Source organism: Cervus canadensis, chromosome 3, assembly GCF_019320065.1.
Source record: "Cervus canadensis isolate Bull #8, Minnesota chromosome 3, ASM1932006v1, whole genome shotgun sequence".
Lineage (NCBI taxonomy): Eukaryota > Metazoa > Chordata > Mammalia > Artiodactyla > Cervidae > Cervus > Cervus canadensis.
In genome coordinates, this window is record NC_057388.1 from 102135767 (window position 1) to 102159306 (window position 23540).

The window sequence follows — 23540 nt, forward strand, 5'->3', positions numbered from 1 at the left end:
TCTTCCTTCTTTCCATTCCTAATGTGTAAAGATCCCACTTTCTCTCCAATTAAAGATGATTCCCTACATATTCATGCTTTACTGCATAATTATAAGGTATTACATTGTAGATTAGGACACTGAATAAATAAAAATCAAGAAAGAGCAAAGTGGTCCACATCCCTAACTTGGCTTTCCAAAACTCATGAAAATTTCTTCTCTTTCCATTGTAAAGCCTTTCTGTTAAAAATACAGCTAATAAGAACCATGTTTAGTCACCTATGTCCAATTAGTTTAACAGGTTAGGGTTTGGATTTAATGAGATTTATTCCAAGGCTTTAATTCCCACATGAAGCAGTTAGCCTCACTCATGTCCCTTGAAGGACTTCACCCTCACCCCTGCAACCATGCCCCTAAGCTTCAGACTGTGCACCACAGCAAACACGTTATTATAACTCGGAAATCAATACCAAGTACATTTTCTTCTTAAACATCTTCACATACGGACACATAGTTGTTAGGTAAATCATATAAATCTTCTTGGAAGAGTTCCCTAAGGTTACTTATAAATGTCTTCAGAAGTACTAGAAATGATTATTTTGAAATTTGGGCAAAAATAATGGCACTCATTCCCACATTGGTGGTGTGTGTTACTTTCAAATGAGAGTAAATATGTTGGATATTATCTGTCTTACTAGTGTCCAGCTCAATCCAATTAATCAGTACAGAAATCTATGTTGTTTCAAAATATTCTAGATGGTTCTTTTGATCAAAGAAGACTTAAAAAGTACTGTCAATTCGTTTCACAGCCCTGCTTCATACAATTATATTCATAAGCTACACACATCATTAGAGAAATGGCACTCAGTACCAGACTGCTGGTTAGCAAGGAGGCTACAGGTAAGAAACAAAAAGCGCCTACTCAAATCTTGCTCTCATGGCCATTATGCTCCTCATTGCAATAACTGGCCAGACACTTCTTATAACACATACTTGAGTATTTTTTCACATCCTGCCCATGTCAGGTCGTAGGAAATATAGTCAAAGGAATTCATAAAGTTTAAAAATAAAGAAGCACAAGTCTATTCTCTATGTCTGTTTCTCCACTGTTGCCCTGTAAATAAATTCTTCAGTACCATTTTTCTAGATTCTGTATATATGTGTTAGAATACGGTATTTATCTTTCTCTTTCTGACTCACTTCACTCTGTATAATAGGTTCTAGGTTCATCCACCTACTAGAACTGACTCAAATGCATTCCTTTTTATGGCTGAGTAATATTCCATTGTGTATATATATCAGGACTTCTTTATCCATTCCTCTATAGATGAACATGTAGGTTGCTTCCATGTTCTAGCTATTGTAAATAGTGCTGCAGTGAACAAGAGGATACATGTGGCTCTTTCAATTTTGGTTTCCTCAGGGTACATGCCTAGGAGTGGGATTGCTGGGTCATATGGTGGTTTTATTCCTAGTTTTTTAAGGAATCTCCATACCGTCTTCCATATGCAAAACAGACAGCCAACGGGAATTTGCATATGGCTCAGGAAACTCAAACAGAGGCTCTGTATCCACCTAGAGGGGTGGGATGGGGAGGGAGACGGGAGGGAGGGTCAGAGGGAGGGGATACACGTATACCTATGGCTGATTCATTCTGAGGTTTGACAGAAAACAGCAAAATGCTGTAAAGCAATTATCCTTCAACAAAGAATAATTTTTCTAAAAAGTACAAACTTCTAGTTATGAGATAAGTCCTGGGGGTGTGAAAATGTACAGCATTGTGACAACAGTTAACAATGCAGCATTACATGTTTGAAAACTGTTGAAAATAAATCTTAAAAGTTCTTATCAAAAAAAATAAATAAATAAGCACAACATGTTAAGAATTTAAATTGCTTCCTAGGCTGTCGCTATGGCTGTATTTTTTGATTAGACATCTACACATGTCCAATCCCAAAGAAAACATGCCTTCCTTCTATAAGCAACCATGTGCTTTCAAAAAGCATCTCCATTAGAAATGTGAAGTAAAAATTTTGATGTCATAAAGACGTATTTTACATCATTTCAAAATATGTGTATTTAATTCATACCTATGATATGCTGCATCATAATACTTTGATTTTTTACAGCAAGGAGGTGATTTCTCAAACTGTAAATATTTTAGTACATTTGGTAACATATGATAGAAGTGGAACTAAATTTCATAGCTAGTCTACTTATATCTAGACTATAAATTGTCTTTGCGAAGAGGATGAACTAGACACATGTTGGCAGTGAGCTAGATTTAAATTGGGCTTTCATCAAACATATTTTCACATCTAAAAATAGCTCACCATGTCTATAAATAGCTCACCATGCCAAGATCAGGAAAACCAGAGTGTACAGGTAACAAATCATTAAGAAATAAAATTATTTCTCTCTTAAAAGTGCATATGAGCACAGCTCAGAACTAAGTTAAATTATACTGAGTTTTGTTCAATACTATTATAAAAATCTTGCACCTGCTACAACAGGATACATATTTTATATAAGATCAATTTATATTCCTTTAAACTATTTGAATAAAAACTCAAATTACCATTATTTTAGTCAATACCCAAAGTCCTCACATGTACTGATATTTTATAATGTTATTTTAAAAGACTTCTGAAATAGAATTTTTTTAAGAGGAGTATGATTGGCCTATTGCTATTAACAGGTACCACTCAAAGCAAAGACTAATACAACATGGTTAAGCAGCTTGTGCTCTCTCTGAGGTGGTTTCTGTAAGAATCTGAAGGAAAATGAACGATCACCATTTACTAAGAAGAAAATAAAACAAGCTCAGAAGCAGAAGTGATGTAACAGACATGGCTGAAGGAAAGCTCACCTCTCCCTCTCTCCTTCTGTGACATCATATAAACGGTTGGCACCTCCATCGGCACAGGCTCTTAGAAGAGCTTCAAAAAGAAAAAACAAAAAAACTTTCAATATGGGAAGCTCAGAGCAGCCTCTTTCACATGATGAATGTTAAAACACTCAGACACACACACAGTCACGCTTCCCTCCTGGGATCATTTCACATTCAGCCAACAATGTTGCTGGAACTAAAAACCATCCTACCCGTACCACACACACAAATGAGACAGACTCGCTTAAGACAGAGTGCATTTACTTTTTCCATCTTTTCCAATTCCTCCTGTTAAATAAAGAGGAAGACTGTATATGATGTCTTCAGCAACCCTTAGGACATAGCTTATAATTTTCCTCCTTAATTTTATCAGTTTTTATAGAAAGTTTCTATTTACAGCAGATTTTAAGAGTTTCCATAGGTGGTAGCTCAGTCAGTAAGGAATCTGCCTGCAGTGCAGGAGACCTGGGTTCAATCCCTGGGTCAGGAAGATCCTCTGGAAAAGTAAGTGGCAACCCACTCTGGTATCCTTGCCTGGAAAATCCTATGGAAAGAAGAACCTGGCAGGCTACAGTCCATGGGGCTGCAAAGAGTTGGGCATGACTGAGCGACTTTCACTTTCAAGGGTTTCCATATTTTATTGTGATCCAGAAGGTTCCTCTTGAAAATAAATCAAAAGCATAACACCATAAGTTTACTCTAAAATATGAAGTAACTAATAATCTAGATATGTGTGACTGTAAAAATAGAGAAGGTGTTACAAAATTGACTGAAACTTGGAAAAATCCTAAGATATCAAATAAGGCAAAAAAGCCCAGCTGCCTCTTAACTGGGGCTTTTTATCACTTGCCTTCTGATGCTATTTCTGTGATATCACCCTAGGATTTGAAGTTGCTGGTCAATCATTCCTTGAAATTTTTTTGAATCCATGATCTACTATTTCTGTTGTGACTTCTCTAATATCTAACTTTCCTAGAAATGTCAGTCTTAGCATCATTTGCCACCTTTATTCTTTTTTACTAAAAAAATCCTTTACCTAATAGTTTCAAATCAAACTTTTAATTTTAAATCCTGGGTGATTTAAGAGTGAGTGCTGAGATGTCAAAGATTCTAATTCCTCACCCTGAACAAACCAAAGTCTTGTTTCTGTCCCCTCAAAGCTGTTAAAACCAATCACAAGGCCATAAAAATAAGCAAAGAGCATGGACACCAGCAGTTTCAGAAGAAACAAACTATAGTTGGCCCTCCGGATCCAAAGGTTTCTAATATACAGACCACTCTTGGATCTGTGAAAGTGAAATCCGTGGATGCAGAAGGCCAACTGTATTCCTTTACTGCACCATTTCACATAAGCGTCTGTGGATTTTGGTATCTCAGGGGATCCAGCCTCTCACAGAAATGAAGAGACAGCTGTATTTTTTAGAGCTACTTCTTCATTTTATTGCACTAATGAGATCACCTTCCCATTCTGCAAATTTAGCTATACACTTAAAAGAGTGTTTATATTCAGTAATATCTACCTCCAGATTTGTAGGTGTTCAGTGACAGGTGGGGTGAAAGGATAACGAAGTGATCGTATTGGCATGGTAAAGATCCCAGTGAATTTTCTGCTAATCCATGATATACCTAAGATAGTTTTCTGGGTCCTACGTTACACCAGAAATAAAACAGAGACCAAGTTGTGGGGAAAAAAGATATTTTTTTTGCTTCAGCTTCTTCATCTGTAAATTGTAATAGTATCACCTTCAACAGAGTTATTAAGCAATTAATGACAATAGTGATATATTGTGCTCATCACAGTACTGGAGCATAGTAAGCATTCAACAAACATTAGTCCTCCTCCTCCACTCCTGTTAGAATGGAAATAAACACTAAAAAGGCACTGTGTTCCTAGAAAAGTCTAACGTTCTTAAAAAGTGCAAAACAAAAATAAGAGTTTTTACAAACATATCTAAGAGAGACGTATCATTTTACCAATTAACCAACAACACATATTTCCCTTTAAAGAATGGGACTGAAATTCAAGTTATACCATAAACATAACTTGCAGAACATCATAAAATATTCTGTACATTTCCTAAATACCAAAAACTAAAATTTCAAAGACATCAAAAGCTAAATGGAGAAAGAATCTCACATATAAAAGACTCAGCCAAACAAATGAACAGGGAGATGGGAAATACTGATAAATAGAAACAGATGGTAAACTATCAGTAATTACCCTCAGAGTATATAAAACATTTCTCTGTAAACAAAATTAACACATCTATGGGATCTTTTTATGTAAAAATTGATTCACTGAAGTAAAATGAAAATATAAAAGTAGTGGCCAAGGATTGTCAAACAGTGACTTGTCAAGTTATTGCACTATATTATTTTGCAAAGATCAGTTGAATTTAACATTTATACCTACTATGTGGTGGGCCCTGAACAGAACGGAAAGATGAATAACAGAAAGAACTAGCTCTCCAGACTCTCACTTTTGCGGAAAAAGGAGAAACAGAATTGCTATATGCATTGCTCTGTAGACGCTGATGAGGGCCATGACAGAAGGAACACAACGCAACGCAACAACAGGGAGAGGAGAGGTTAATTTCAGTGGACAAATCTGTCACACTGCTGATCATTAACTCCTGTTCAGTTAAAAATGAGTGTTACTTTCACAATCCAAAATTGTTTTCCCATACCTATTATTTCTCATACCCTGATTTAAATTGGTATTTTTAGAGCAGTTTATTAAAAGAGAAACACCTAAATCAGAGGAAGTAAATTTGTACATATCTATTCCTATTTTAAGGGCTTCCCAGGTGGCTCAATGGTAAAGAATCTGCCTGACAATGCAAGAGACGCCAATTAGATCCTGGGGTTGAGAAGATCCCCTGGAGAAGAAAATGGCAACCCACTCCAGTATTCTTGCCTGGGAAATCCCATGGACAGAGGAACCTGGTGGGCTACAGTCTGCAGGGTCATGCAAAGAATCAGACACAACTGAGAGACTAAACAAACAAACAAAATTCCTGCTTTAAATGGCTTCATAAAATCTGTGGACCACTCTTTCATTACCTAGAAGCTGGGATTGGGATACAAACCATCTGTATGAAAAAATAAGTTCCAGTACCTCCTAAAGCTATTTTATTTTGTGTGAATAAAGTTCATCAAAAAAGATACTTAACCACTTTTAAATCTCACTTTTAAATCTAATTAAAGTATTTTCCATATACTTAAATAAAACAGCATTTGGAAAATAAAGTTTCAAGCATGCATTACATAATGTTGGCAGGAATTCACTGATAGCAACTTGAAAACCGAGTAAACAAATATCACTATTAATGAAAGTGACCAACTTAAAAAAAAAATCAGTAAAGAACTAAAAAAAGTAAAGGACATTCTCAAATAAGATATTTTTGATAAATCATGAGTCAGTCTTAAATATATACTCACTCCATCATCATTTAAATTATTCCAAGCTTTAATGAATAGAAGTTACTGCATGAGTTATTCTTAATGTAAAATTTTTATTGGCTTATACAGCAAAATTTTTGCAGATTTATCAAATACTACAACTTCAATGGTTGAATAGTTATTTACTATGCATCAGTCTGATATGAGCTGAAGACTAACATACATTAAAATCTCTACATCAACTTTATATATTGGTACTACCAATAAGCATATTAAATACATCTTTAACATTTTTTTTTAACCTGGCATAATATAAATTACTGTTACTGACAAATACTGAAGAGTTCGACTCACAATCAGAGGCTAATCGATTATTTCATTAATTTCTATCAAATAAAGTTGGACATAAATAATTTGATTTTCTGAAAAGCAGACTATTAAATTGGTTTCAAGTATTAAGATGGAATAAAAAACAAACTAAAATGAAAGAAATATTTTTCAGTCTTAGTCATCTGAAAGATATCCAGTCTAGATTAGCTACTTATTAGTCTTACGACTGAGCTACTCCCAAGTGCACTGATTCTAATGCAAAATAAAGAGTATTATATATATTTTACCAAACACAAAATTTTTCAGGAACTGGAGAGACAACAAAGATAAAATGAGAAGGAAGTAACATGGGGAAACAAATTGTCTTACATGCTGTTGGTAAAATTATAATCTTGAGAGAGTTTGGCAAATGTATAAAAATTTAAATGTGCATGACCTTTGATCCAGAAATTCTATGTAGTCTCTATACAACTTGCCCAAATTCACAAGGACATATAGACAAAGACAATCACTGTGATATTATGTGTAATCCTGAAAAAACTGCAAGCAAACTTAAATATCATCCATTGAATATTGGTAAAACATATCAAGACCCTTGTATAGAACCATGTTTTTTTTTTTAAAGTAGCCCATATGTATTTATATGGTACTTCTCAGAAGACAGGGTTAAGATAAAGATTTATATTTTGCATAACTAATTTTCATCAAGGTAACCCCACTCTTGCCCTCTCTACCTGTAAGTGGCATTAAATCTCACCCAGATTTGGCAACATGGCTCAGTCCATGATGGTATATGCCCTGCCCAGAGAGACTGATTCAGGGACAGAGATGTGAGCCAATCAAAGGCAATGAACCCTAAGGAGACCTCCCAGGTTCTCTTCTGCTGTCACCCCCTGAGAGACTGGATGGAAGCTTGGCTCTGTGATGGACTATCACGTCAGCACAGAGAACAGAGCCAATACACGAAGGCAAAGCTGAGAAACAAGAGTGCTGCCTGGGTCCCTGTAGTTCTAGCAATAGCCTACTGACTGCATGAGCTAATGAACTCCCTTTTATTGGCTAGCCAGTTTGAGCTGGGTTCTCTGTCATTCGAAACTGAAGGATCCGTAATTAATCCAAATATTAATTTCTACTTCAAAGACACAGAATCTTCCTATCAGTTGGAGAATACTACCTTATTACATCTCAAGTCTGTACTGGATCAAGGTCTTAAGAGGAAGTATATATTTTTGTAGGTAGCTTGCTTATTATTCGTTCATACTCTCACTTGCAAAGCCTCAACTATGATCCAAATTAGTCAGTTCATGATTAATAGATGGAGTACCATGCTTTCCCTATTGAGAGGTTATTTCATGGGGTAAAACTTTCATTCAAAGCCTTTCATGGAAATCCGTGCTCTCTGAAAGAGAGAGCAACAATTTACTTCATTCACAGGAGTACCAAAATGCATAATTAATTGCTGTTTAGGTAACTCACTCGTAGTTTTAGATGAAAGGTTTAATTTACAGTATATTTATGTGCAATTATTAAAAGAGCTCACATTATTTGTAATATCCCACAAATAGTGAGTGGAACACTCTTTAAATTTTAGTCAAGTCAGTAACACAGAATTATCCTTATTTCAAATAAAAAGCAAATGGTATTTATACTGAGCATCTCCATGCAGAGTGCTGTGCTAGTCCTAATGGGCTGGTTCATGCCATGTAATGAAATTTTTTTATTATCTTTAAGTAAATGCTGCTGTGTAAATTCTATTATCCTTTCTCTCTGCCACCTTCTGCCTCCTCCTCTCCTAGTTATGTGCTATGGAGATAAAGTATGACATTTAGTTATCTTTGATGCTATTTATAAAGTCTATAATCAGGTACCTCTTTAACACTTAGTGACACCAAATATCTCATTACTAAGAAATCTTAATAACAGCCAAACATCAAACTGTTTATCCTAAAGTGGCACAGGGAAATTTTTCTCAAAGATGAGTAAAGCTCATAAAGTATAAAAACTACAAAGAGGGAAGTGGTGCAGAAAAACAGGGTATTGTAAATGAAGCCAGCATATGCAGGTCTGTCCAAAGGTAAGTTGTTGGGAATGATTAAGTGTGAGTACCTTCTCCATCATTAAATTTCTACTAAAGACTGGCCATTCTGTAAGGACAAGACAGCAAATATGCACACTCAATCTACAGGAAATAAGGAAATATAACAGACCTTTGTCGGTATTGGTTAAAATACAGGGTTGCTCAACCTTGCTACTAAGGCTGTGCCATGCAGCTTGTGGGATCTTAGTTCCCTGACCAGGGACTGAACCCGTGCCCTTGGCAGTGAGAGCCCCAAGTCCTAACTACTGGACTGCAGGGAATTCCCGGTGCCTTTGCTGTGAGGGGTTGTCCAGTACACTGTAAGATACTCAGCAGTGTCTGTGGCCTTACCCACTAGACACCAGCAGTACCCGGGCTGTGACAAACAAAATCCACAGACAATGAAAAATATCCCTGAGCCGGCAAAATGCACTCCCAATGCCCAAACTGGAGGGCCACTTATAATTTTTCAGGCTGCCCAGGATCCCATCACATCCAGCTGTAAGGCAGACTGCTCATCACTACTCTTAAAAATTTCAACTTAAAACAAGACTATCACCCAGAAGCTACATTCAACCTAGGTACCAATGTCAGGAGAATTAACAAAGCAACTTATGTCCTAGCTCAATTGCCTTCCAATCTATCCCAGAGGCAAACTATGCAATAGTTTACCATCTTATCCTCTCTTTTAGACTCTGAATCTTCAGTAAGACCTCTTCCACCAACTGTACATGTATTACTACCTATGCTATTCTAGGCAATCTTCTAGCAAAAATCCATACCTACTCTATTTCTGCCTCCAATTCATTTGAGACTTCATTACTAAATTATTTGCCCCTGGTGATAACAGTCAGGTCCTTCTGACTGTGTGCTGGGTGGCTCGCTTCATCCCCCGTGTCAGATGAGAAACCAACATCAGAGATATAACTGCAGAGAGTGAGCGTGAAAAATGACAACTCCTATTAGCTCAGTTCATTTTGTAACACTGGTAAAGTGGCAGGGACAAAATAAGGAGATGTGGCAGATTTCTACGAATGAGCAAAAATAATTAAGCACCTAGAACTACCAAGAAGAGCTGGAATAAGAGAACAGTAATGAGGGCGGCTGGTTCACCCGGCGAAAGTAAAGGCTTTTAAACAAAAATTGATGCAGATGTGTTACCTAATGGAAGAAGACCCAAGATATGGAGCAATTCTCCCTCCTCTGTCTGTTCATTTAGCACCAGAATTCCTCCCCCTCTCCTTTTTTAATGGATCAGTGGTATTAGACCTCAGAACTTATACCAAGACATATTTCAACTGAGAGATTTATTTCTGCATCAATAGTGAAAATGTGTCAAAATCAGGTATTTGTCACACAAATAAGAAATACATGTATCTTATTTTGTAGAGATAGAATACCTTGTCAGTTCATACCTGTACCTTTCCAAGTACATCTGACATCTTTAGAAAAATATTTTAACACAATTTATTACATGAGAGTTTCTAGCAAACAAACTGTTCTTTTAAACAAAAATCATTAACTCTACATGGTAATAATAGAATGACTTCATCAATGGGCCTTAATACAAAATAACTGGAAACTGAGAAGTAAGTGCATATTTTTACTGCCAACTAACAAGAATTTCATATATGTTAATTTCATAATTAACTACGCTCCTTTTCTAACTGAGCACAGTCAAGCTAATTCTTCTTCCTAGTCAGGGAAGGAAAAAAGTGTGTGTGGGAGGACTGTTGGATGGCTAAGAGTAAGAGCAGAGGGGGAAGAATTAGGGATAGTATTTCTAGAAATAGATGAAAAGAAGAATCATTGGGCTCCTGTTAAAAGCAAGAGATAATCACCCAACAATTCATTTTGGGCCTCCTTTAGGCCAAGAGTTATAACCAGGTGGAACAAAGGACAATTAAAGAGCTTCAAGAGGCTGAATAAATGCCTTACCACGCCATTTCTTAGTTTGTAAGTTTTATCTGAGAACATTCTTAGAGATAAATTAGTCTTACTCTTTAAAACATGACTTATCAGGGCATGAAAAAGTTCATTTTTTAAATAATTAAAAGAAGGCCAGTTGCTTTGGAGTTTAGGCAGATAAGGGAATAGCTTTAAGAGATAAAACTGAGAGGCCGTCAAGGACCATATTAAGCAGGTCATGGTGCTGAACAGAGTTTAAGTATAAAAGGAAGCCACGATGGGTTTTCAGCTTGAGAGTGTTCTATTCTGACTTAAGTGTTAAAGAGCTTTCTCCCTTTTAAGTTGAGAACAGATTAGAAGGAGACAAGAGTGGAAGTAATGACTTTTGGAGACCAGAGGTGACCAGCAGAGATGGTCGCTTAGATGAGATTTGCAGCACTTAAAGCAGAGACACTTGGGTATACTTCAAGATCTATCTGGCAGTTGGGAGCAACTGGACGGGCTGAGAGACCTGAATGTGGACAGTAATGCAAAAGGAATCAGAGATGACTCAACTTCCTGTCTTAAGCAACTGACAAACATGTTTACAACTTTTCAGTATTCCCTATACTGTCGTTTTGTCCAATAACTTGACCACAGTCCACAAAATATTTCTTGCTATTCTTTCACAGTTTTACTGTTCCAGTTGTATCATCTTTCACAGTTTTACTGTTCCAGTGATATTATACCCTACAGACTTGCCTACATTCTCCTTACAATGAGACATGTAAAGTTTTTAAATTTATTTTATTTTTAATTGGAGGATAATTTCTTTACAATATTGTGATCGTTTCTGCCATGTATCAACATGAAGCAGCCATAGCTATATTATATGTTCCTTCCCTCTTGAACCTCCCTCCCCATCCTACCTTCCAGGTTGTAACAGAGCACCAGCTTTGGGTTCCCTGCATCATGAGACACGTAAAGTTTTGAATAGCTCTTCTCCCACTGTTCTCTACATTGTATTTGCCGAAAGGTGTGTCCGTACAGTGGAAATACTTTTTAATACTAATCGTAGTTAAAAATTGAAAGCATTATCAAAAAAAGTTAATGAAAATTGAAAACACAAAGTTTGTAGGAGAGACATGTTATCAGTAAGTGTTCACAGCAGTTTTATTGTTTGGGCTTGAGTTTGTTTGGGTTTCCGTGTTTGTTTTCGTTGCTCCTAAATCAAAGGAAACATGAAACCGAAACATTAGAAGGGACCTGAGATAACTGGTTACGTGAAATAACTTCTGGGGAAGAAGCCGCGGTGTGAAAGCGCAGAAGCAATTGCTATGGCAAACACCAAACGAAAAATCTAACACAGCTCAGCTTCTCCTGTTTATTTTTTTTCCCAGAGACTTGTATCAACATTACAAGAAATGTTATGTTTAGAAAATTCTTAAAAGGAAAACAGAGGCACACAGGTAGTACATAGGCACAAGAAGAGATGTTAAACTTCACTGGTTATTAGAAAAACTCAAAACCACAAGATAACACTGCATCCTTATGAGAAGCTGAAATAAAAAATAGTAATTTTATATCAAACATCGGCAAGGAAACAGACAAACTGGATCATTTATACACTGCCATGGACAGAGGAGCCTGGCAGGCTACTGTCCATGGGGTCGCAAAAGAGTCGAACACAACCAAGCGACTAAACAACAATAAACTGGTGCTTCACTCTGACATAATTAACCTTACAACAACTCAAAAGGCTTGTATTTTATTTCTTAGTTCACAGACAAGGAAATAAGCTCAAAGTCACCAAGTTATTTGCCCCAAGGTACATAAATTCTCTTGTGGGCCTGAGTGAGAACTTGAATTTAGAAAATAAGATTTTTCCCTTGCATGCTATGGAGTTATAACTAGAATTACTGTAACACTGGAGCCAGAACTGGCACCCAGGCTCACCTGGTAACGGAGCACACACTGTCTGTTACACCAGAAGGCCTCCGCTGTGTGTCTAAGTTGGTGCAGTAAGGCAAAATGACATATAAAGGATGAAGCCACACAAGCTTAAAGCATAAAGAACCTCAAATATCAACTTCCCCAGGAATAACAATGCACACACTTTTCCAACGCCATAAAATACATGGTAAGAACCACACAGATGTTCACATCTACTGATCCACTAGCCCATTCACACACCTAGCTTAATGTCCTACTAAAAGAAAATGAACAACAGGCTGAAAAGATTCCTAGGAGGCCTTTCAAACATCAACGTCACCTGTATTGATCTTAGCATACTGGAGGAAACACTGCGCCTTCTGTGCCATTAGGGTCCAATCAGGAGACACCATGCAGGGATTCAAACAGAGAAAGAAATAAGTGAGAGTAATGTGAATGTGGGAAAATTAACAACAGGGACAGGAGTAATGGGGGTGGGAGTGCTGAAGATAGAGAATACAGAAGAGCAGATCTAGGAAGCAGACAACACTAGAGAGGGTGCAATGGTGGGAAATCCTCCCTCTGAAACGCCGGGGGCGGGTGGGGGGGGCGGTGACGGGGAAGAGACACCACACTCAGCGAGGTGATGGCCTTGGGATTCGCTGTGAAGCCACCTGAAATGGTCCAGGAGGACACTGGAATCAAGAAGAGAAGCTCCTGCATGCAGAGATCCTTTCCCACACCCTCTGCGGACACAGCTGAACATCACACTCACTGCAAAGGAGAAATGCTTACATGGCTGAGCTCCACGACCACAGAATAGATCATGAAGTATAGATTTGGAGCTTGTAGGTAATCAATTAATAATTTCTCCAAAAAAGAAAAGTAGGGTTGGCCAAAAAGTTCATTAGGGTTTTGCCATACTACAGTATGGAAAACTCAAACTTTTGGGCCAACCCAATATGTATTGTTTTTTCCCCTTCTCACAGTGAATGTTTCTTTATTCAACTGGACAGCTCCCAGCTGCTTCTGTGTCCTGAAATGTCTAAAGTTTCCTTTTAAGTGTTACTCTCTCCTAGCCATCCCCCAAGCCTCAAGCCACAGAGAGGCCTTCCGTAAGTGCTTGTCGACCTTAACTGAAATACACCACAGCTGACACGTCTTTGAAAGGCTTAGGCTAATTCTAGATTTTAAAAATACTTTTTTTAATCTTAACTCAGAAGGGTACTGTGCAGAAGAACTAAGTTTATTAGGCATTTTCCTGCAGGGATCTGGATTGAAATTCTAGCTTGAAATATAGAACAAAGCAAATTCAGTTATAAAATGCACTTTTGTACTTGTATACATCAAAAGGATATTTCTCCACCTGTGTATCCTCTTCCAGCAAAGGGTTGAAATAATTCATATGAAGTATACCAAGAAAGAAAAATATCCCTGGCATGTTTAATCCTAAATTTTTACTTCCAAAAACACTGACTATAGACCTCTTGAATGTATAAAACAGAAATTGAGAACAATTTAAAATATATCAAAGAATAAAGACTAAGATAACACCCCTGTGACCTCCATCTAGAATTGCCAATTATTATCATTCAGTGCTTTGTATTTAAAAAAAAAAAAAAACTACTGAGGTTTACATTCACTAGAGCGCTCTTTGAAGATTCAATCTGTTCTCATGCCCCTAACCTGTGGTACTCACTAGTCTAGACATAGAGCTTACCGTTAGTCTTGGGGTTTGCTTGTTTTTTCCCCCCAACTTTTATATAGCAACATGCATCAATGAGAAATACCCAACATTGTGTATACTGTGTGACATTTTTTATTTTGAGGGGGAAAAAAAAACAAAACAGGTGTTCCAAAGCTTGCTTTCCTCACTCAACCTTGAATTTTTGATGGCTTTCCATCTGGAAACACAAATCTAGTTCACTAGATTCATTTAATTCCTGTCATTTAATTCCTATACAAAATTAATGAGTGTGTCAAAAATATTTATCTGATCTCCTAAGACAGACAGGTAGGTGGTTTGCATGTTTTTAATTTTTAAAAATGCCACAATTATCATTTAATGCTTCCTTGCATATATATGAAACCTCTTCTCAATGGTATATACCTAAATAGAAAATCACTGGGTCACAGAATACAGACATTATTAATTTAGTACATTGTAATGAATTGCTATCCACACTGTACCGATTTATACAACTGATACAATCACATCGATTTTTAAGCAGAGGGGCACACAGGACTTGACTGCAGGACCGCGGAGGCTCCCCGAGCGCCAGCACACCAGGAGCACCGGGAGAAGCGAAAGGCGCTGTCAGCCGCTCTGGAAAGTACATCCTGGATGGAGACCGGCCACTCTTTTCCTTTCCTCTCCTACTGTCTCCTGCAAAAGTCCTCAGCAGTTTAACTCTTCAACTCCCACCCCACTGTCCTTCCACAGGACTGGAACACAGGATCCTTCTAGACTCTGGGTTCTCCTTCCAAACAATGTATCTTAGTTCTCTTGACAGGAGGCCCTGATATCATTAAGGTTCCAGCATTAACCTATACCCTCCAGTATATTTTACTCATTCATTCATTCATTTGAAGGCACAGACTGAACGAGCACCAATGGCAGCAAGAAACACAGCAAAAACCACACATGATTCCAACTCTCAGAGATGCCACAGTCTAGAACCACACTGTACATCATGGCAGCCAGTGGCCACGCGTGGTACTCAGCATCTAAAAAGAAGTTTGTCTCCACTGAGATGTGCTATCAGTGCAAGAAACACTGGATTTTGAAGACTGAATACAAAAAGAATATACAATTTTATTAACAATTTTCACCTTGGTTCTATGTTGAAATGATAACACTCTGAATATATTGAATTAAATAGGACAGTATTACAATTAGCTTTTGCTCTTTCTTTTTACTTTTTTAATGTGGTTACAAGATTTAAATTTACACTTGTGACTCCCATGATATGGGGATATGGTACCCAAAACAAAATCTACCTTATGTGCTGTATATATGAAACAGTTATCCCCAGAGGAAGAATGTTGAAGAGTATTTTACAATCTTGGGTGTTTTTTTGGTACAATTTGGTTTTTATGTACAATTGCTTTTGCACAGGTCTTGACTGATAGCTACATGATAACAGTAAGATTTCCATATTACAGTGATTTTTTTAATTTATTTTTAATTGGAGGATCATTACAATACTGTGATGGGTTCTGCCATATATTACAGGGAATTTTAAAATCTATAATATTATAGCTTTCCTCTACTCTGGACCCTACAGGTGACATTTAATTGTTTTTAACTATGAAATGAAAGAGATGCAAAATTAGAATTTTGATCCACTTACCAGGGGAACAATATAGTACATTACACAAAGACAAGAATTCCTTTTATTAATTCTGTCCTATCTCAAACACCAAAGATCACTGAGAAGCAGTGATGAGTAAAAATAAGAACAAGAAAAAAAGTCAATGGAAATAAATGAAGAGCAAAAAGAAAAACAGATTTGCTGTTGGATGGTAGCTTTTAACAGGATCTAAAAAAGAATTAATTTCAACAGCTGGAAATGACACCCGGCTCATGTTTAAAGAAATGCTGCTGCTGCTGTTTGCAAACAGAATGAATGGAGAGCAGCTTGCAAGCATGAAGGATAAAAATAAATATTTCATTATGCAAAATATGTTTCATTGTTGTGTTTGTAAATTTGAAACAATTATAAGTACTGCATGGTGGTGCATGCTGTTAGTTATTTTCACCGACTGGCAGGTAGTGTTTTGTTTTGCTTCCTTTTTTGGGCTGCAGTGCATTTGAAAGGAACTTTTGGTACTTCGTGATAGAAACTAAAATAACTATCTCCTTTCCTATCAAAGTACAGAACCATGAACATTTTTCCCCCTCTATATCTTTGATCCTTGGAACATAAAAAGCAACACCAAGTAGACTTCTATAATAAAAGGAAACCAGTGCCTCCCGGATGGGGGATGGGACGACAAGCAAATAAAGGTTACTCCCATTTTTTTTTTAAAGATGTATTCAAGCTTGTTTCAATAATTCATAAGATATACCACTGCATAAATGCACAAAGAAGTACAATATAGCCGGGAGAAATGAACTCAGATGGAACTATTGATCCCTACAATATTTTTAATAAATACAATACCATGGTATGCCCTCAAAACAAACAATCCTCTCAGCACAGTGATGCCCTGCTTGCTCACAGTTAACCCATCTCGGAAACCCAACCACAGCCAGTGAAATCCGGTCCTCAAGGAAAATAACTAATGATCAGAAGCAAAATCACCAAGCAATGAAAAGAAAAATGCAAAGAGCCAAGCAGCCAAATCCTAAATAGTACTCTGAAGAAGGCTTCGGTCAGCTAACCAGCTTTGCTGAAAGCTTAAAATAAAAAACGATGACCTGTTTTAAGACATCAGGGTAAAGAAGTCTCTGTCCTTTCTCTATCCACAAGACACTAGAATAAAAAGAAATGGAAATTCCATCTTAGATAAACTACACAAAAATCTCTCACCCAATCACAATGTATCTGAAAAGACTGCCAAGGGCAGCGAAAGTCAAGCAGGGGTACAGAAAGGAGCTGAGGGGAGGTCTTCGGCCAAAGATTCAGACACAAAATCCGTGGGAGAAACGCTGCCGCTGGGACAAGGCAGACAAGGCAAACGAGCCTGAATCTGAAGTCTCCTAGCTTCTGCTGGAACGGCAGCAACACATAAGGTTAAACACTCTCAACTACACAATCCTGTGTCATAAAGTGCTTTACTGTGAGCAAGGAAGAATTCCTGCCATTGGGACTTCCCTGGCGGTCTAGTGGTTAAAACTCGCTGCTTCCAATGCAGGGGACGTGGGCTCAATCCCTAGTCAGGGAACTAAGATTCCACACGGTGCAGGATAGGGCCAGAAAACAAAAAAAACCATCTCATGAAGCAGATATCATGTTGCTCATGCAAAGAAAAAAATAAATAGGATCAAAAAAAAAAAATAAGATCAGGGGAAATGCTCTTTCTTGACCTACGTGTGTGTTCAGTCACTTCAGTCGTGTCCAACTCTTTGCAACCCCATGGACCAGTCCACCAGGTTCCTCTGTCCACGGGACTGTCCAGGCAACAGTACTGGAGTGGGATGCCTGTATTTCAGGGGAAAAAATAGCAAAAGAACTGCTACCCCTGCTCTCCCAGCCCCCACATAAACCAGTTTCAAACCAGGGGTTGGGAGTGGGGGAGCGGCAGGGCTTGATTCATTCAAAGATTAATTAAAAAAAACTAGCACAGGATGTAGAAGAGACCAAGAAGCTACAGGAGAGAAAGGGAAAGAGAGAAAGAACAGAAGGATGAAGAAAGGATAGGCAGTGACTAGAAAAACAGATGAGGAAACCTCACCAGAAAAAATGCTGTGCCAAGCAAATGAAAATCATAACAAGAAACACCACTACAACTAAAAGAACTCCAGGAAGAGTGGAAATATCCAAAGACTGGATGCAGAGCATGACAAAATCACAGAACAAGACAAACTGAAGAGTCTGTCAAAAATTAAGTCTAAATAAAAAGTTGAAGAAGAATGAACATGCAAGACAAGATGGAGAGAGACATGAACAAAAAGAAACAGAAATTAATAATGAATTAGAAAAGACTGAAAAGAAAAAGAAATGAAAGATTCCTTTTTTCAAAAAAAAGTTTCACATGTTTAACTGCTTTCCCAAGAAGAATACAAGACAAATTAAAACTAAGTTTTCCAAACTAGAGGAAGATGCCATCCTGCAGACTGAGAAGGCACATATGTGCCTGGGAAAGACAATGCCGAGGTAATACTGAGTCAAGTCCAGTGAATATCACTGGTACTTAAGAAGTCCAGAAGAATTCTTTGGTGGGGGTTGGGAAATCAAGCAGCCTCAGACTTCTCTACAGAAAACATTCAACATACTTGAAATGATCTTTACAAGTGTTAGTCACTCAGTCATGTCCGACTCTTTGTGACCCCACAGACTGGTAGCCCTCCAGGCTCCTCTGTCCATGGGATTCTCCGGGCAAGAACACAGGAGTGCGTTGCTATTCCCTTCTCCAGGTTATCTTCCCAACCCCGGGATCAAATCTGGGTCTCCTGCCTTACAGGCAGATTCTTTACCAGCTGAGCCACCAGGGAAGCCCTGATATCTTCAAGATACCTAGTAAATCAAAGGACATTCAGTCAAACTGCTGTTAAAATTTAAAGAAACAAATACCTATCTTCAAATATTTTGAAACCCATGAAGTTTCATTCCTATAGAGTTTCTTGAAGGAAAAAAAAAATCGATTTCAGGAAAAGTCTCAGATTACAAAAAATACATGGAAACACTGCCCCGCCCCCCGTCACCTTAAAAAGCCTTTGCTGCCCCCTCTGCCTGAAGAACCCCTACCACTCCACTCTGGGACACGTTGCCGCCTGCCTCCCCCCACTTCATACACCAAGCTCCTTCTTTCCCGCCATCAACGCTTAGCTCAAGCAACAGATTTTCCTTAAAACCTTTTCTGATACCACATATCTGGACTGGTTTCCCTTCTCCTTCTTTAATAAATTACCCAACTGTATGCTGCAAATAACATACCTGAAATAAATTCACTTTAAAAGACTGAAAGTGGGCAACAGCATACTTTGGAAGCGAAAGGAAAAGGAAAGCAGGTGGTCATGTATTGGCAGTGGAAATGTCCATCCCCCCTTCTCAATCCAAGAAAATAAAGGACATGGAAAAATAAACAACTACTAAAGTATAATGAAGCAAAGTATATCAAACACTTCTAATCAGAAAACAGATCTTTTTCAGGGTCCATAGAAATTTACAAAAACTAACTATATATCCAAACCACAAAGAATATGCCATGAAAATTCCGAATAAGAAAAATAGGACAAATAACATTGTATGATCATAATCCAATAAAAATATGAATTAATGATAAATAAAAACAAAAAACAAAACCTGAGAGCTGAAAATTTGTTAGTCCTTAAATCAAAAGGAGGAATGGGGCGGGAGATGCTTATAGTAAAATGATCCTAATTATTGGGGGGGAAGGAAAAAAACAAGAAAAATCTTTATACACTAATATGACTATTAAAGGATCAAAAGATATGGTGATGAACAAATGAATGTAATGTTTATTTCTAGTTAAGAACTACTAAACCAGACCTAAAATCACTTTTAGCAGCAAACATTTAAGATTCAAAAACCTGACTTTGCTCTAGGCAACACAGTTAAGATATTGCAGAACTGGGATTCATATCCCATGTCATCTAGAGCCATCTAGTCACCATGCTTTTGCTCCCCTACATCAATTTTTCATACAGTCAATTAAATTTACTAAGTTCAAATACATAGTATAGTTCACTGAGACCCAAGATACAATTAACAGAAAGAAACAGCAGTGTTATAAATACCATCAGGAAACGGGTGGGGGAGAAACCTCTACTAATTAGAGTATGACACAATGCTTTATTTTCACTAAGAATTTGTTTTGCTTATTTAAAAAGGTCTCTGAAACTAGATTTTAACATAATCACTCATGTGTGCCTAAAATTAAAAGAGTAAATCAAAGAAGATGTGACTTTGCAAAAAAAAAAACACCATAGAACTGTTTCATGAATTCTTCTAAGAATACTGTCTTCACAAATATAAGGAATTTTTTTTTATTGTACAATGTCTACATAACTACATTGTAAGTGACTGCCTTCTAACTTAAATCTTTCTGAATAAAGTCGCTATTTTTTGCCCCAGCTACTTGTCTCTAGACTGCCTGACCTGGTATATGGCAAGCAATACGAGCTTGAACTGGGTAACACATTTGTTTTCCTTTTACCTGGTTCTCTGTTCAGCTTTTCTTACTTATCATTTCCTCTTCTTTCCCTTCTTCTTACAAATGACACACTTTCCAGTGGAAGAAAATTTAAAGCTTGCTTGGTCATTGAAAAAGTTGCTACTTTAAAATCATTTTTAAATAGGTTTCCCTAATCTCAGAACCTTCTCCTTTCCTGACTTTGGATAAAGAGAATTGGAGATGGAGGGTGGGGAGGACCACCAAGCATTCATACCCCTTAGAAGCATCAGTCCATCTTTCAGAGGAACAATGCGGTGACCATGACAACGTCAATGAGAGGATGCTAACTGCGTCTCCCTCTTGGTTCTGCTTTAAGAAGCTAAAGGATTATGTATTGGCTCAATAATTGGAAGCGAATAAAAAGGGAGAAGAAAAATAGTCTTCAAAAAAGACAAACAAATGTGTATTATAATAAAAAACAAATGATCAGTTAAAACAGTCCAGGTGCACATCATATTCAGGAGTTTCCCAGGTGGCGCTAGTGGTAAAGAGCTTGCCTGCCAATGCAGGTAGATGTAAGAGACCCAGGTTCAAACCCTGGGTCAGGAAGACCCCCTGAAGGAAATGGCAACCCACTCCAGTACTCTGACCTGGAGAATCCCATGGACAGAGAAGGCTGGTGGGCTGCAGCCTATAGGGTCGCACAGAGTCCGACATGCCTGAAGCAACTTAGCACGCACACACACAATCAACAGATGTGTGACGATATGTGAAGTATACACTAATGTCCAACATTGTTTTGAAAACTCCCTGTCCCTGGAAGATATCTATCCAGTTTAGAAACACAAATCCATAAGAAAACTGGAAAATAATACAAGAAAAAATACAAAGACTCCATTTCATAGGACCAACTGATCACATATGTAAATTTTTAAATAGGAATGACCAGTACAGACCTGTAGTCATCAAGAAGGACTTGACACAACAGGAAGTAAATAAGCTGGTCTTTGATGGAAAGGTAGATCACAGCTCAAAGGAGAGAGAGGACAGATGTACAAACCAACTAAAGAATGTACATCAAAGCAGAGAGGCAAGAACGATTACGGCCCAGCACACATGAAGGGTACTTGGGAAAGCAGCCTAAAAGGTTCATGTGTGTAAATAAAAAAATGGTGAGGTTATGACAGGATCACCTTACAAAAGAAAGTACATATCAGAACAAAGAATTTAAGTGGGAAGGAATAAACACTACAGATAATACAAAGGGATATGGTGAAAGTTAGGAGGGGCAGGCCAATAGATGAACTGCCATGGAAAATAAAATGCAATTAGAGAAAACAGCTTAAGATCATATAATGATCAGTGAAGTCAGATAGCAGCAGTGGACATACAGAGCTAAAGGTGAATTAAGGAGACATTTAAAGAAAGACAAACATCCTTCAAGTTGGAAGACCTAAGAGCAAGCAGAGAAGGAAGAAGAAGTGAAGAGGATTCAGTGTTTCTATGCAGAAAAACAGAATGAAAGATCGGAGGCATATTTGATCACAACATCTAACATACATAAAAAATCCATCTGTTTTCACATCTTTCCTAGGCATCTGGCTTAACTCGTGCATGCCAAATGAGGCCCTACAGCATTTTTTTTTAATAGAAGTCTATTACGCTAGTATTAAGTACAAACACATAAAACAAACTGAGACTACAAATAAAGTTTAAAAATAGTTTCCTTTCTTCTGGATGAAAATGACATGAGATCTGGCATTTGCTTTATGATAACCAGGCGGGGAGGCATATAGATGAAGCAACGCGGGCTTTGAGTGAGTAATTGTGGAAGATGGACTGTGTGTACATGGGGGCTCATTAGACTATTCTACCCACTTAAAAACAAACCCCATCACTTTTATCTATTCACATGAATCTAACCATTCACTGAGAGTTCCCTTCTAAGGGAAATAATCGTAAAATCTGACAATGTAATTTGTACATAATTTTGAATAAAAGGCAACACATTATAACTATCACTATACATAACTGTAAACAATATATACTAAAACAAAAAAACAAAAAAAAAAAATCCCTAAACCCCACCTCTTCAATACTGCCCTTCTACACACCACTGTACTTCAGTTAAGTTAAAAAGGAAATTTATTCAAATATTTTTTAATATTCATAGATTAATATCAACAAGACTCACACACAGTATAAAATGTGCTTTAAGAAGTTGAAGGCATATTGACTGGCTCAATGATTACAAGCAAATAAATAGGGAGGAAGGAAAATAATTCTCAAAAAAGGACTGTTCATACTGTCTACTGCGTGCATGCTAAGTCGTTTCAGTCATGTCCAACTCTTTGCAATCCTATGGGCTGTAGCCTGCCAGGCTCCTCTGTCCATGGGATTCTCCAGGCAAGAAATACTGGAGTGGGATGCCATTTCCTCCTCCAGGGGACCATGCTGGGTACTTTAGGTAAGATACATTTAGGAAGGTTTACACCTTGGGTAGCTACAGTTATACCTCTAAATATCAACCGATATATTTTATCTTTTGTCATTGTACCCTAGTAAAAATATATAATTGAGCTCATGAACATTAAGTATTAATTCTCAATCTTAAAGTTCAGATTTTAATTGTTCTTAATAAAGTGTAAATGGTTGACTGATACCTTGAGATAATCTGAAATGCAACAAATCCTTAAAGCACCTGCTTTCACAGAATTGTTTAGATATGTATAACAGGTTTGTGTAAATTCTTAGGGATGTAACCCTTGCTGAAAATTTAAACACTGTAAAATCCAAAGGTTCCAAAGCCTGAAAAACCTTGTAACACATTAAAAAGAACAATATAACTATACCAAAACTTACAGGCTCACTCTTTGCCCTAGCAAGCTTTGGTAAATATCTAACAAGCCGTTTTATGGGCTCAGAGTACTGAAGCAGAATATTTTCCAAAAAGAAAAAAATTAAACCACTAGGTTCTATTATACTTTTTAATCATTAACTTTTCATATGACAAGAGGTATCACCAGTGATTTATTAAGACGCTTTATTTCCAGAAGATACATGTAAATCAGGGACTGAATCCCAGCCCTGAGACTTGTGTGTGATGTTGGTAAGTGTGGCTTGCTATATGACCTTGAGCAAATCACTCAAGCTCTTACTGTCTCAATTTCATCATCTATTAGATGAAGATAATAAGAGTACCAACTTCTGGGGTAAGAGTTAAATGATTGCATCTATGGA

At 37.4% G+C, this 23540-nt stretch overlaps 1 protein-coding gene across 4 annotated transcripts in view; it reads right to left on the minus strand.

The window, feature by feature from the left end:
- Nucleotides 1-23540, minus strand: part of TPK1 (thiamin pyrophosphokinase 1) — a 354923-nt gene that overhangs the window by 218046 nt on the left and 113337 nt on the right. For all 4 annotated transcript variants that reach the window (XM_043463952.1, XM_043463953.1, XM_043463950.1 and 1 more), the window contains exon 4: nt 2849-2918. In XM_043463952.1, coding sequence (XP_043319887.1) covers nt 2849-2918 — 70 coding nt within the window. The remainder of the gene's footprint in view (nt 1-2848; nt 2919-23540) is intronic.